Source organism: Pseudophryne corroboree, chromosome 3 (assembly GCF_028390025.1).
Source record: "Pseudophryne corroboree isolate aPseCor3 chromosome 3, aPseCor3.hap2, whole genome shotgun sequence".
NCBI lineage: Eukaryota > Metazoa > Chordata > Amphibia > Anura > Myobatrachidae > Pseudophryne > Pseudophryne corroboree.
Window position 1 is genome coordinate 407,294,916 of NC_086446.1, and position 15,838 is coordinate 407,310,753.

The window sequence follows — 15,838 nt, forward strand, 5'->3', positions numbered from 1 at the left end:
CTGAGAGGGTGATTGTGGGACTGGGCAGAAGCTGATGGGGAGCACTGTGTCTCTAACCTTACCTTGCAGTGTCCCAGTAGTGATTTGCGGCTTCTGTCTAATTTGATTCACGCTGTGGCTGCTTTTCTTGGGGCATATGTAGTGAACTTCTAAATAGGACAGGTGCTGAAATTGTCCTGGCAATCTGATGGTAGTTATTTATCTAGTATAGTCTATAAAATAGCTATAATCTGATTGGTTGCTGTGGGCAACTTCACTGGGTTATTATAAACTATCCAGGTGTTTTCTCTTAAATTTTCAAAAGGGAGCTATTGGGAAATATCTGAACATGGGTGTAGTTTCCCCTTTTGAAGTGTAAATGAAGTGTACGGAGTAATGTGAATCTGAAGTACAAATTACAGCTGTACTATCCCTAAAGATTCGCACTGAGATTACATATACAGCAGTTTTGTGAGTGTCTCTTAGTAGCAGTATTTTAAGGCAGTATTTTTATGAGAACGGATTACTTGTATGTATAACATAGGGCAGAGGTCTCTAAACTCGGTCCTCAAGGTACCCTAAAGACCCAGTTTTTAAATATATCCATTGTTGAGCTCATGTGACTTAATTAGTACCTCAGTCAGTTTGAATTAATCTGTGCCAAGCCATAGACTTCTTTAAAACCTGGACTGTTACGGTGCCTTGAGCACTGAGCTTGGGAACCACCGATATAGGGTATAATTAGAGGAATCTCCACCATGCAACTATTATGAGTCGGCAATGCTCTCGGAGGAGGTAGTTGTACAGTCCCAGAAGGGGTACATTTTAGTATCTGCTTCCGAACACTGCATGCTGAGGACTTTCATTTCTGAGCAAAATCCAGTATCTCAATCTGCCTTTATTCCAATCTTTTATTTCTAATGCTTAGTAATCCTGCCATGCTAATGGTACATGTGGCACCTAGCTCCTTACAGATGTCTAACCTGCTTCAGCCAGTGACTCCATTTAGGAACCAAACCCTAAACTACATATTTTTTTGTTTTGACGATACGTGCTACACATGGTTTGTGTTCTCCTCTAGTGTCTCTTTGCTTTAGAAGAAGTGCTGAAATATGATGACTAAATCTTTGCCACATGTAAAATGTTTGACTTTCTATATCATAATCCATTTTCCTGTGGCTACTGTGTCTCTGTGTTCTTGCTGTACACACTAAAAACTACCAATGTTAGTGCATGGGGGCAGATGTATTAACCTGGAGAAGGCATAAGGAAGTGATAAACCAGTGATATGTGCAAGGTGATAAACACACCAGCCAATCAGCTCCAATATTTAAATCCACAGTTAGGATCTGATTGGCTGGTGCCTTTATCACCTTGCACATATCACTGGTTTATCACTTCCTTATGCCTTCTCCAGGTTAATACATCTGCCCCATGGTTCCTTAAGATGTGTCCATATGAACAGACAATGTGCTGTATACTTTACAAATGGTGTTCCTCTTGACAGCAACATCTGCAAAGTAAATTATAAACCTAGTGTCATATCTTTGGTAGCAGCAATATCACTGACCATTTAGCTGTGTGTTTTTTTTTTTTTTTTTTTAAATATAGATGTACTAATAGTTTGTGTTTTTTCCATTGACAGTTCACGACTTGCAGAGCTTTGGACTTGACAATGTGAGTGTGATAATTGTACAGTATATGTGCTTTGCTAAAACTAGACTCCAGTGCAGTCATTTAACCTCAGGATTCGTCATGATATTTTTCTTTAACATACAGTATGCATTAGAAATAGGTTTTCTAGACCTCATTTGAGAGCAATTTAATTAGTCAACAGATCTTTGTTGGCTTATACTTGAATGGACTAGCAGGCATGTAAATATTGCTTGTTTTAGCTTCTACTTCATAGAGGTACAGTAATGGCTAAAATTGGGTGCATTTGTCAAATGATAGTATTGCGCCTTAGAGATGATGCTCCCAAATGTAATCCATAGTGATGTCAAGTAAGGTAAATATTTGTCCAGATGTGGCCACTAGATATATGATTTGCTTTTCTGACATACATTTGAGAAAGCAGTTTGATAGTAAATGCAAATAAGCAAATTAGAGGAAACCTTTCCTCTTTCATCCATCTGGGGGAAGCTCCATTACCTCTGGGTATATAGTGTGGGCTTTGGAGTCTGGCACTAAAATAGTTAAAAACTGGCTCCTTCCCCCTATATAACCCCTCACTTCCATCAGCACCTCAGCCACAACATTTTGCTGATCCCGCTAAAGAGCCATTATGGGTCAATGTCTTTTCGGAAATGGCTATGTCTTTAAATAAAATGGTAATATTAGTAGGGGCTACAGCCACTAAGAGAAGTTAAGTCCAATCCCCTCTTGATTTTCTTGGAGATGATCCAGGCTCTGCTGCCTCCTAGGAAGAACAGGATGTGGATCCTGATTGGGAAGATACTTCTGTTAGGGAGGAGAATTTCCACTCTAGTTCAGGAGTTTCTCTTGTTGATGCAGTCCATCAGACTTTGCAGTTACAGGATTTGGCTGTTCCCGAGACCAGCTCGACCTTTCTTCAAACGTAAGAAGAAACAGGTTCCCAGCCTTCTCATAATTTGGAGAAGTCTTAAAGGAAGCATGGCTTAACCCTGACTCAAAGTTCCAGGTCCCAAAGAAGTTTAAATATCTGTACCCTTTTGCCGTTGAGGACTCCAATCCTTGGGAGATACCACCTAGGGTGGACGCTCTTATCGCTAGGCTAGCAAAAACAATTGTTGTTCCTGCTGTTACACTTAAAGATCCCTTGGATAGAAAGAGCAAGGCTGTTCTTAAATCTATTTTTCGCACTAACAGGTGTCTCCTTGCGGCCTATTCTGGCTAGCGCCTGGGTGATTATGTCTATTGATTCGTGTATGTCCCAGATGGTCTCTGGGTTCCAGTCGGATGATCCGTCTGAGGCTATTTCTTTAGCTAATCAGATTACGGAGGCTCTGGTCTGTATGGGCGGGGGGATCCTTTATTAGATAATGTTAATGTGCAGTTTCGCATCTCAGCTTTGGCGGTTTCTGACAGACGTTCTCTGTGGCATTAGGCCTATAATGCGGATACTGAGTCTAAACACACTTTGGAAGCAGTTCCTTTTGAGGGCAACATCCTGTTTAGATCAGAATTTACAAAGATTATTTTTCAGGATACAGGAGGTAAGAGCCCTTACCTTCCCATCTTGCCTTCCAGGCCTTCCGAAGTATGCTTAGATTTTCCTGCAGAGGTTCCTTTCGAGGGCCGTGGTATCCCTGGTATCAGTCATTCTACCACCATAGCAGCGGTGCATTCCGCATGATGGCCTTCAGGCCTTGGCCCACCCTCAGGTGGTGGGAGCTCGTTTATTCAGGTTTTGGGATGTTTTGATTCAATTCTGCCTGCATTGTTGGGTGAGCGGAATTGTATCCTGAAGAGTCTAGTCCGAAACTGTTTTTTTTTTTTTGTCACTCTGCTTCCTCAAGGTTGCTGCAGAAGAAGAGCTTTTTTATGCAGCCAGTCTCTTCTCTTTTCGACTCCAGGTACCAGTAGGTCTGGGGTTTAATTCTTTCCTGGTGGACAAAACAGATGGGACTTTCCATCCGATCCTCATCCTCAAGTGGTTAAATCCTTATCTCCACTTGGGAACATTAAAAATGGAGTCCTTGTGGTCAGTTATCAACTCTAATGGAGGAAGGAGAATATTTGGCTTCCATCAACATCAAGGATATCTATCTTTACATTCCTATTTGAAAGGGTCATAATCATCTACTGCGATTGGCAGTGGACCATTGGCATATTCAGTCAATGTTATAGCTTGTCTGGACAATTTTTTGATCGGGGCTCCTTCATTGTCCCTATTGCAGCAAAATCTTTAATTGACTGTAGACATGCTCCAGACTTTTGGTTGGATTGGAAACTTTCTTAAATCCAACCTCTGTCCATCTCAAAGGATGGTACTTTTGGGTCTCCTTTTTGATGCTCATTGTCAGAGAGTGTTCCTTCTGCAGGAGAAGGCTCAGGATCTCCAATTCAGAGTGAGAACTATTCTACAGTTGTCACAAGTCTCAATTCTCAGGGCCATGAGGTTACTGGGAAAGATGGTGGCAACAATCAAGGCAGTTCCATTTGCTAGGTTTCATGCCAGACCTCTTCAAAACCAGCTGCTTCATCACTGGTCAAAATCAGACCCTCAACTGGTTAGTTGACCTGACTTGCTGCACTCTGTTGTCAACGTGGAGCTAGGTGACTGTCACAACAGATGCCGACTTAACAGGCTTTGGTGTGGTGGTTCTGAACCTGCATCTTGCAAGGTCTTTGGTCCACTCAGAAATCTACTCTTCCTATCAACATTTTGGAATTGAGAGCGATTCACTATGCCTTGTTGCAGGAAACCTACCGGCGCGTATCCAGTCAGACAATGCCACAGCAGTGGCTTACATAAACAAGCAGGGTGGCACACGCAGTTGGCGTGCAATGAGGGTAGTTCTTCATTGGGCGGAGTTTTGGATTCCAGTAATCTCCGCAATTCATATTCCAGGTGTGGACAACTGGGAGACGGATTTCCTAAGCCATCCAACAGTTCATCCAGGAGACTGGGAACTGCACCAGAAGGTGTTTGCGGAGCTAGTGTCCGGGTGGGGATCACCAGACTTCGATCTCATGGCTTCACGTCACATCAAGAAGCTTCTGCAATGTGGCACTCTGTCTCTGGATCCTAAGGCAGTTCTGATGGATGCCTTGAAAGCTCCTTGGTCATTCCGTCTAGGGTATCTCTTCCCACCCCTAGTAATGCTTCCACGGGTCCTTCAGCGGATTTGACAAGAAGCTCGGCCAGTCATTCTCATTGTCCCAGACTGACCTTATCGTCATTGGTACACCATACTTTCTCTAACGTCCTAGTGGATGCTGGGAACTCCGTAAGGACCATGGGGAATAGCGGGCTCCGAAGGAGGCTGGGCACTCTAGAAAGATTTATGACTACCTGGTGTGCACTGGCTCCTCCCACTATGACCCTCCTCCAAGCCTCAGTTAGATCTTGTGCCCGGCCGAGGTTGGATGCACACTAGGGGCTCTCCTGAGCCCTTAGAAAGAAAGTATAGATTTAGGTTTTTTATTTTCAGTGAGACCTGCTGGCAACAGGCTCACTGCAGCGAGGGACTAAGGGGAGAAGAAGCGAACTCGCCTGCTTGCAGCCGGATTGGGCTTCTTAGGCTACTGGACACCATTAGCTCCAGAGGGATCGACCGCAGGCCCAGTCCTTGGTGTTCGGTCCCGGAGCCGCGCCGCCGTCCCCCTTACAGAGCCAGAAGCAAGAAGAGGTCTGGAAAAACGGCGGCAGAAGACATCAGTCTTCACCAAGGTAGCGCACAGCACTGCAGCTGTGCGCCATTGCTCCTCATGCACACCTCACACTCCGGTCACTGAGGGTGCAGGGCGCTGGGGGGGGGGCGCCCTGAGCAGCAATGTAAACACCTTGGCTGGCAAAAATACATCACATATAACCCCCAGGGCTATATGGATGTATATTAACCCCTGCCAGATTCCATAAAAATGCGGGAGAAAAGTCCGCGAAAAAGGGGCGGAGCCTATCTCCTCAGCACACTGGCGCCATTTTTCCCTCACAGCTCCGTTGGAGGGAAGCTCCCTGGCTCTCCCCTGCAGTCTACACTACAGAACAGGGTTAAAACAGAGAGGGGGGGGGGCACTAAATTTAGGCGCAGTATAAATTATATAAAAGCAGCTATAGGGGACATAACTCAGTTAGTCCCTGCATTATATAGCGCTCTGGTGTGTGCTGGCATACTCTCACTCTGTCCCCCCAAAGGGCTTTTGTGGGTCCTGTCCTCATTGGAGCATTCCTTGTGTGTGTGCGGTGTGTCGGTATGGCTGTGTCGACATGTTTGATGAGGAGACTTATGTGGAGGCGGAGCAGATGCCGATAAATGAGATGTCGCCCCTGTGGGCCGACACCAGAGTGGATGGATAGGTGGAAGGTATTAACCGACAGTGTCAACTCCTTACATAAAAGGCTGGATGACGTAACAGCTATGGGACAGCCGGCTTCTCAGCCCGCGCCTGCCCAGACGTCTCAAAGGCCATCAACGCTCCCTCAGATGGCAGACACAGATGTCGACACGGAGTCTGACTCCAGTGTCGACGAGGTTGAGACATATACACAATCCACTAGGAACATCCGTTACATGATCCCGGCAATATAAAATGTGTTACACATTTCTGACATTAACCCAAGTACCACTAAAAACAAAGGGTTTTATGTGTGGGGAGAAAAAGCAGGCAGTGTTTTGTTCCCCCATCAAATGAGTGAATGAAGTGTGAAAAAGCGTGGGTTTCCCCGATAAGAAACTGGTAATTTCTAACAAGTTACTGATGGCGTACCCTTTCCCGCCAGAGGATAAGTTACGCTGGGAGATATCCCCTAGGGTGGATAAGGCGCTCACACGTTTGTCAAGGTGGCACTGCCGTCTTAGGATACGGCCACTTTGAAGGTACCTGCTGATAAATAGCAGGAGGCTATCCTGAAGTCTGTAATTACACACTCAGGTACTAGACTGAGACCTGCAGACTGCTGCAGCGTGGTCTGTACCCCTTTCAAACAGGGATACTATTTTGCGAACATAAGACGTCGTCTTATATATGAGGGATGCACAGAGGAATATTTTGCCGGCTGGCATCCTGAATTATTGCAATGTCCATTCTGTCAGGAGGGTATTGGAGACCCGACACTGGACAGGTGATGCTGACTTTAAAAGGCACATAGAGCCTTATAAGGGTGAGGAATTGGTTGGGGATGGTCTCTGGGACCTCGTATCCACAGCAACAGCTGGGATGAAAATATTTTACCTCAGGTTTCCTCACAGCCTAAGAAACGCACTGTATTATCAGGTACAGTCCTTTCGGCTTCAAAAAAGCAGGCGGGTCAAACGAGGGAAGAGAGAAAAAGCTGCACCAGCAGCCAGTTCCCAGAATCAAAATTCTTCCCCTGCTTCCTCTGAGCCCACCGCATGACGCGGGGGCTCCACAGGCGTAGCCAGGTACGGTGGGGGGCCGCCTCAAAAATTTCAGCGATCAGTGGGCTCGCTCACAGGTGGATCCCTGGATCCTTCAAGTAGTATCTCAGGGGTACAAGCTGGAAGTCGAGGCGTCTCCCCCCCGCCGTTTACTCAAATCTGCCTTGCCGACAACTCCCTCAGGCAGGGAGGCTGTGCTAGAGGCAATTCACAAGCTGTATTCCCAGCAGGTGATAGTCAAGGTGCCCCTACTTCAACAAGGACGGGGTTACTATTCCACACTGTTTGTGGTACCGAAACCAGCCGGTTCGGTGAGACCCATTTTAAAATGGAAATCCTTGAACACTTACATAACAAAGTTCAAGATGGAATCGCTCAGGGCGGTTATTGCAAGCCTGGACGAGGGGGATTACATGGTATCCCTGGACATCAAGGATGCTTACCTGCATGTCCCTATTTATCTTCCTCACCAGGAGTACCTCAGATTGTGGTACAGGATTGCCATTACCAATTCCAGACACTACCGTTTGGACTGTCCACGGCACCGAGGATGTTTACCAAGGTAATGGCAGAAATGATGATACTCCTTCAAAAAAAAAGGGAGTTTTTATTTATCCCATACTTGGACGATCTCCTTATAAAGGCAAGGTCCAGGGAGCAGTTACTGGTCGGAGTAGCACTATCTCAGGAGGTGCTACAACAGCATGGCTGGATTCTGAACATTCCAAAGTCACAGCTGGTTCCTTCCACTCGCTTACTGTTCCTGGGGATGATTTTGGACACAGAACAGAAAAAAGTGTTTCTCCCGCAGGAGAAAGCCAAGGAGCTGTCATCTCTAGTCAGAGACCTCCTAAAACCAAAAAGGGTATCGGTGCATCGTTGCACACGAGTCCTGGGAAAAATGGTGGCTTCATACGAAGCAATTCCATTCGGCAGGTTCCATGCGAGGACCTTCCAGTGAGACCTCTTAGATAAGTGGTCGGGATCGCATCTTCAAATGCATCAAATGATAACCCTGTCTCCAAGGACCAGGGTGTCTCTACTGTGGTGGATGCAGGGTGCTCATCTTCTAGAGGGCCGCAGTTTCGGCATACAGGACTGGGTCCTGGTGACCACGGATGCCAGCCTTCAAGGCTGGGGAGCAGTCACACAGGGAAGAAACTTCCAGGGCCTATGGTCAAGTCAGGAGACTTCCCTACATATAAATTCTGGAACTGAGGGCCATTTACAATGCCCTAAGTCAGGCAAGACCCCTGCTTCAAAACCAGCCGGTACTGATACAGTCAGACAACATCACGGCAGTCGCCCATGTGACCCGACAGGGCGGCACAAGAAGCAGGATGGCAATGGCACAAGGATTCTCCGATGGGCGGAAAATCATGTACTAGCACTGTCAGCAGTGTTCATTCCGGGAGTGGACAACTGGGAAGCAGACTTCCTCAGCAGACACGACCTACACCCGGGAGAGTGGGGACTTCATCCAGAAGTCTTCCTGCTGTTGGTAAACCGTTGGGAAAGGCCACAGGTGGACATGATGGCGTCCCGCCTCAACAAAAAGCTAAAGAGATATTGCGCCAGGTCAAGGGACCCTCAGGCGATAGCTGGTGACGCTCTAGTGACACCGTGGGTGTACCAGTCGGTTTATGTGTTCCCTACTCTGCCTCTCATACCAAAGGTACTGAGAATAATAAGATGGCGAGGAGTAAGAACGATACTCGTGGTTCCGGATTGGCCAAGAAGGGCTTGGTACCCGGAACTTCAGGAAATGATATCAGAGGACCCATGGCCTCTGCCGCTCAGACAGGACCTGCTTCAGCAGGGGCCCTGTCTGTTCCAAGACTTACCGCGGCTGCGTTTGACGGCATGGCGATTGAGCGCCGGATCCTGAAGGAAAAGGGTATTCCGGAAGAAGTCATTCCTGCGCTTATTAAAGCCAGGAAAGATGTTACGGCAAAGCATTATCACCGCATGTGGCAGAAATATGTTGCATGGTGCGAGGCCGAAAAGGCCCCAACAGAGGAATTTCCACTAGGTCGATTTCTACATTTCCTGCAAGCAGGAGTGAATATGGGCCTGAGTCTAGGCTCCATTAAAGTACAGATCTCGGCTCTGTCGATTTTCTTTCAAAAAGAATTAGCTTCAGTACCTGAAGTTCAGACATTGTGAAAGGAGTGCTGCATATTCAGCCCCCGTTTGTGCCCCCTGTGGCACCTGGGGATCTCAACGTGGTGTTGAGTTTTCTTAAAATCACATTGGTTTGAGCCACTAAAAACCGTGGATCTAAAATATCTCACGTGGAAAGTGGTCATGTTATTGGCCTTGGCTTCAGCCAGGCGAGTGTCAGAATTGGCGGCTTTATCATGTAAAAGCCCTTATCTGATTTTCCATATGGATAGGGCAGAATTGAGGACTCGTCCCCAATTTCTTCCTAAGGTGGTGTCAGTGTTTCACCTGAACCAGCCTATTGTGGTGCCTGCGGCTACTAGTGAATTGGAGGACTCCAAGTTGCTAGACGTTGTCAGGGCCCTGAAAATATATGTTTCCAGGACGGCTGGAGTCAGAAACTCTGACTCGCTGTTTATCCTGTATGCACCCAACAAGCTGGGTGCTCCTGCTTCTAAGCAGTCTATTGCTCGCTGGATTTGTAGTACAATTCAGCTTGCACATTCTGTGGCAGGCATACCACAGCCAAAATCTGTAAATGCCCATTCCACAAGGAAGGTGGGCTCATCTTGGGCGGCTGCCCGAGGGGTCTCGGCTTTAAAACTTTGCCGAGCAGCTACTTGGTCAGGGGCAAACACGTTTGCAAAATTCTACAAATTTGATACCCTGGCTGAGGAGGACCTGGAGTTCTCTCATTCGGTGCTACAGAGTCATCCGCACTCTCCCGCCCGTTTGGGAGCTTTGGTATAATCCCCATGGTCCTTACGGAGTTCCCAGCATCCACTAGGACGTCAGAGAAAATAAGAATTTACTCACCGGTAATTCTATTTCTCGTAGTCCGTAGTGGATGCTGGGCGCCCATCCCAAGTGCGGATTGTCTGCAATACTTGTAAATAGTTATTGTTAACTAAAGGGTTATTGTTGAGCCATCTGTTGAGAGGCTCAGTTGTTTTCATACTGTCAAACTGGATATAGTATCACGAGTTGTACGGTGTGATTGGTGTGGCTGGTAAGAGTCTTACCCGGGATTCTAAATCCTTCCTTATTATGTCTGCTCGTCCGGGCACAGTGTCCTAACTGAGGCTTGGAGGAGGGTCATAGTGGGAGGAGCCAGTGCACACCAGGTAGTCATAAATCTTTCTAGAGTGCCCAGCCTTCGGAGCCCGCTATCCCCCATGGTCCTTACGGAGTTCCCAGCATCCACTACGGACTACGAGAAATAGAATTACCGGTGAGTAAATTCTTATTTAAAACATGTTGGCCGATGATCCGTACCGTCTTCCTCCGCGCCCAGATCTTCCTGGTCAAGGTCCTTGTCTTCACCCCAGCTTAGTTCTTGAAACCAAGAACCTGAGAGCTATCTGATGCGCGCTCCCCCCCCCATTAGCTTGCTTTGAGAATTCCCAGAGGTAATGGAGCATCATCCAGATGGATGCAAGAGGAAAGTGGATTTGTTTTCCACCGTAAAATCCCTTCTTCAAAGTCCATCTGGGGAAAACTGTTATAGTTGCAGGTGATTTAGTTTACAGTTGGTGGTTCTGATCCCCCCCCCCCCCCCCTCCCTCCCCTCCTCCGTACGGCTTTGCTAAACGAGGTGCTGATGGAGGGGGAGGGGTTGTATATGGGGAAGGAGCCCGCTTTTACAGTAATTATTTTAGTGCCATAATACAAAGCCCACACTATATACCCAAGTAATGGAGTGGCCCTGGTGAGTAAAAGATATATATATATATATATATATATATATATATATATATATATATATATATATATATATATATATATATATATATATATATAATATGTGTGTGTGTGTATATGTGTATGTATGTATGTATGTGTATATATATCTCCAAGAACAAGCTGGCACTCATGAAGACTTAATAAATGCGCAGACACAGTAATGTGATCAACGTTTCAGGGCTGCTGCCCTTTTATCAAGACCATCTGTAATATACAAATATAAAACATTTATACCTTACCCACACCTCGTGCACTTGCTTCCACGGCGCCAGCTGTGAGCCGATGACGTCATTGGCGCGCACCCGCGCCGGCGACCCAGCATCAAAGGGGGGCGTGGAAAATCCTAGTGACGTCCCATCACCATGGTAACCCGTTCTGTCTTCGGAAATAAAAACATGTAACAGAGATTCACCCGTAGCCCGCAATACATACAGCACAATAGGTCTAGGGGGACTAATGGATTATAGTAAACTGATATCATATGTCACCCGGAAACAAACTTGTCAACCTAAAGAGGCACATTAACTGATATTCGGAATCTACATGAGACTGAATTATAATAACAGATGTCTAAAGAACCTAGTACTGTCACTGTAACTCGGTTCATATCTCTTCAAAGTATGTAGAAAAAGGCAGTGCTATTATCACAAATTATAGGAAGCTGGTAAATGATAGAATTTCATTGAGTCCAAAAGGCTTCATGGACTGTAGTGTATGGATCCACCAGGATTCTTTTTGAAGTAAGATTCGACCTCGGTTGCCTCCTCTTGGGGATTCAGGTACTCCATCAATGATTTTATAACGTATAGATGACATAATGTGTTGTAACTCCTTGAAATGACGGGCTACCGGCTGGTCCGAGCCCCGTCCCTCCAAAGCCGCACGTATACTAGATCGATGTAACGCTATTCTTTCTTTAAACTGGCGAATAGTCTTGCCAATGTATAATAACCCGCAAGGGCATTTAATATAATATATAACGTATCGGCTTGTACAGGTATAAGGTCGTTTAATCCTAAACTCCTTTCCTGAGCGTGGATGATGGAAAACAGCACCTGGTTCCAAACTGCTGCATGTGGTACACCCGAGGCATTTAAAGTTACCTGGCTTCCTTGTCAAGAAATGGCCAGGCGGTGATACTTTAAGATTAGAAACGTCATTATGTACCACCCAATCTTTGATGTTTCTTCCTCTTCGATAAGAGGGTAAAATCTTCACTCCTTTGAGAGACTGTAATTGTTTGTCTTGGGTGATGATAGGCCAAATTTGTTTGGCCTTCTGCATGGTACTCATACTGGTGGTGGAAAAATCTTGAGTCCAAACTATGAAGTCCGGCTTTCTTGTATTTTGGGTTTTGTTTAATAAGCTTATTCTATCATGCTTCAAAGCCCTGCTTTTGGCTTCCTTTAGATGTTTTAGTTTATAACCTCTTTCTATGAATTTTCGTGTCATGATGTCCATCTGTTTAATGGTCTCAGCTTGATCACTGCAGATACGCCTGATCCTCATGTATTGGGAATATGGCAATCCCCATTTAAGGGTCGGCGGGTGGTGACTGTTAGCATGCAGCGTGGTATTTCTGTCTGTTTCTTTGACAAATAAAGAGGTGTGCAAGTGGTGCAGATGATCTTGTTTGATAGCCACATCTAGATAGTGTATTTCTTCATAGCTGGTAGAATATGTGAATTTTATGGAGTCATCCAACCGGTTGATGTCAAGCATGGCCTGTTGGAAACTCTCTTGCGATCCTGACCATAATACAAAGATATCATCTATGTAGCGGAAGTATGCTTTAATACTACCCGCTACATTAGGATTACTTAGAAAGAGGTCATTTTCCACTTCTCGCATAAAGATGTTTGCAAAGCTCGGGGCCACGCAAGACCCCATCGCGCACCCCGAGCATTGCCGGAAAAATCTACCATCGAAAATGAAGTAATTTCGTGTTAGAGTTAACTCCAGTAACTTAATGAAGAAATTGATGTCTGGACCATTATATTTGTGACTGCCTGTGATGCACCGTCTGATGGCTTCAATACCTCTTTGATGGGGGATGTTGGTATATAAGCTGATCACATCTATGGTGCACATCAGGTAGTTCTCCGGCAGCGGTGACAGCTTCTCCAATTGTAACAAGAAGGCCGTAGTATCTTTCAGACAGACCTTTTGATCTTGTACAACCGGCTGCAGGAAGAAATCTAAGTATTTAGAAATGTTGTAGAAGAGGGAATCTCTTGCCGCTATTATAGGTCTTCCTGGCGGGTTCACGGGATTTTTATGAAGTTTGGGGATCGTATAAAGAACCGGGATAATAGGCCAGTCCTGTATTAATGTTTCTTTTATCTTGTAATTTATGATATTATCTTCCACGGCTTTGTTCAAAATGTCATCTATTTCTGCTTTAAATATAGACGTTGGATCCGAGGGTAACTCCTGGTAAGTAGTTTCATCCGCAAGCTGTTTGTATACTTCAGACTTATATTGCCCCACGTCCTGGACTACTATACCTCCGCCCTTATCCGCCGAGCGGATTATGATATCATTGTAACCAGCTAAATTTTTCAAAGCTGTATGTTCTTCCAAGGACAGATTATTGAAATCGGGCATACGGTTCAACTGTGGCTCCTCAATTATGGTATTCATGAAGTTGATAAAGCATTTTATATTGCTGTTAGAGGATACTGGATCAAAGGTAGAGGGTTTGTGCAGGGGGATGTCATGTGTTGATAGTGGGGGACTATCTCCATAGTGTTCCTTCAGTCTTAGCCTCCGACCGAATTTATATAAGTCCACTTTATTTTTGAAGATATCCGGTTTCTTTGTGGGAACAAAGGACAGCCCTTTATTCAACACCGACAATTCATCAGTTGTTAGAGAGCGTGATGACAAATTGAAAACTAAGTTTTCTTGTTCTTGGCTCTTTTGGACTTTCCTTGCCCATTGTCCACCACGGCGGGTGTAGGGCCTTTTTTGAGCTCTCTTGCTGCTCTCGTAGTGACCCCCGTCGGGGGTTTCCTCCCGTTTTTTGACGAAGATGTGGCCCCTGCACATTCTGTGTCACTAGATGACTGTGCACTCGAATTATCTGTATCCAAATTAAATCTCTTGTTCCGTCGGAATTTAGGCCTCCTATTTGACTCGGTGCCCCGATTGTATGCCCACGAATAAACTTTATTTTCCTGGTAATCTCGGTCCACAGTAATTCGCTTTGTTTTTTTGAATTGGATGAGGTCCAGGCGATATTTATCTATATCCGTGGTCAATTTATTCAATAAATCTTGAGAGGTTTCCCCCTCTATAACTGCAGAATGACTTACTTCAAATTTAGCAATTTTTTCTCTGGCAAGGAGAAGCTCTCTGCGAGATTCCTCTATAACCAGAAGAATTAAATCGTAGGAGCACTTGTTTAAAACCGCTGCCCAACGCGGTTTTCGTATCCGCAATATTCCCACAATTGGACGGCATAATCCTGATTTCTGCAGGCGTTGGGCAGCGGTTTTAAACAAGTGCTCCTACGATTTAATTCTTCTGGTTATAGAGGAATCTCGCAGAGAGCTTCTCCTTGCCAGAGAAAAAATTGCTAAATTTGAAGTAAGTCATTCTGCAGTTATAGAGGGGGAAACCTCTCAAGATTTATTGAATAAATTGACCACGGATATAGATAAATATCGCCTGGACCTCATCCAATTCAAAAAAACAAAGCGAATTACTGTGGACCGAGATTACCAGGAAAATAAAGTTTATTCGTGGGCATACAATCGGGGCACCGAGTCAAATAGGAGGCCTAAATTCCGGCGGAACAAGAGATTTAATTTGGATACAGATAATTCGAGTGCACAGTCATCTAGTGACACAGAATGTGCAGGGGCCACATCTTCGTCAAAAAACGGGAGGAAACCCCCGACGGGGGTCACTACGAGAGCAGCAAGAGAGCTCAAAAAAGGCCCTACACCCGCCGTGGTGGACAATGGGCAAGGAAAGTCCAAAAGAGCCAAGAACAAGAAAACTTAGTTTTCAATTTGTCATCACGCTCTCTAACAACTGATGAATTGTCGGTGTTGAATAAAGGGCTGTCCTTTGTTCCCACAAAGAAACCGGATATCTTCAAAAATAAAGTGGACTTATATAAATTCGGTCGGAGGCTAAGACTGAAGGAACACTATGGAGATAGTCCCCCACTATCAACACATGACATCCCCCTGCACAAACCCTCTACCTTTGATCCAGTATCCTCTAACAGCAATATAAAATGCTTTATCAACTTCATGAATACCATAATTGAGGAGCCACAGTTGAACCGTATGCCCGATTTCAATAATCTGTCCTTGGAAGAACATACAGCTTTGAAAAATTTAGCTGGTTACAATGATATCATAATCCGCTCGGCGGATAAGGGCGGAGGTATAGTAGTCCAGGACGTGGGGCAATATAAGTCTGAAGTATACAAACAGCTTGCGGATGAAACTACTTACCAGGAGTTACCCTCGGATCCAACGTCTATATTTAAAGCAGAAATAGATGACATTTTGAACAAAGCCGTGGAAGATAATATCATAAATTACAAGATAAAAGAAACATTAATACAGGACTGGCCTATTATCCCGGTTCTTTATACGATCCCCAAACTTCATAAAAATCCCGTGAACCCGCCAGGAAGACCTATAATAGCGGCAAGAGATTCCCTCTTCTACAACATTTCTAAATACTTAGATTTCTTCCTGCAGCCGGTTGTACAAGATCAAAAGGTCTGTCTGAAAGATACTACGGCCTTCTTGTTACAATTGGAGAAGCTGTCACCGCTGCCGGAGAACTACCTGATGTGCACCATAGATGTGATCAGCTTATATACCAACATCCCCCATCAAAGAGGTATTGAAGCCATCAGACGGTGCATCACAGGCAGTCAC

At 45.3% G+C, this 15,838-nt stretch overlaps 1 protein-coding gene across 1 annotated transcript in view; it reads left to right on the forward strand.

Annotated features, from left to right (window-relative positions):
* The window catches only part of ERGIC3 (ERGIC and golgi 3), an 89,073-nt gene that overhangs the window by 24,995 nt on the left and 48,240 nt on the right, over positions 1–15,838 (forward strand). Inside the window, exon 8 of the mRNA XM_063960179.1 lies at positions 1,625–1,656. Coding sequence (XP_063816249.1) covers positions 1,625–1,656 — 32 coding nt within the window. The remainder of the gene's footprint in view (positions 1–1,624; positions 1,657–15,838) is intronic.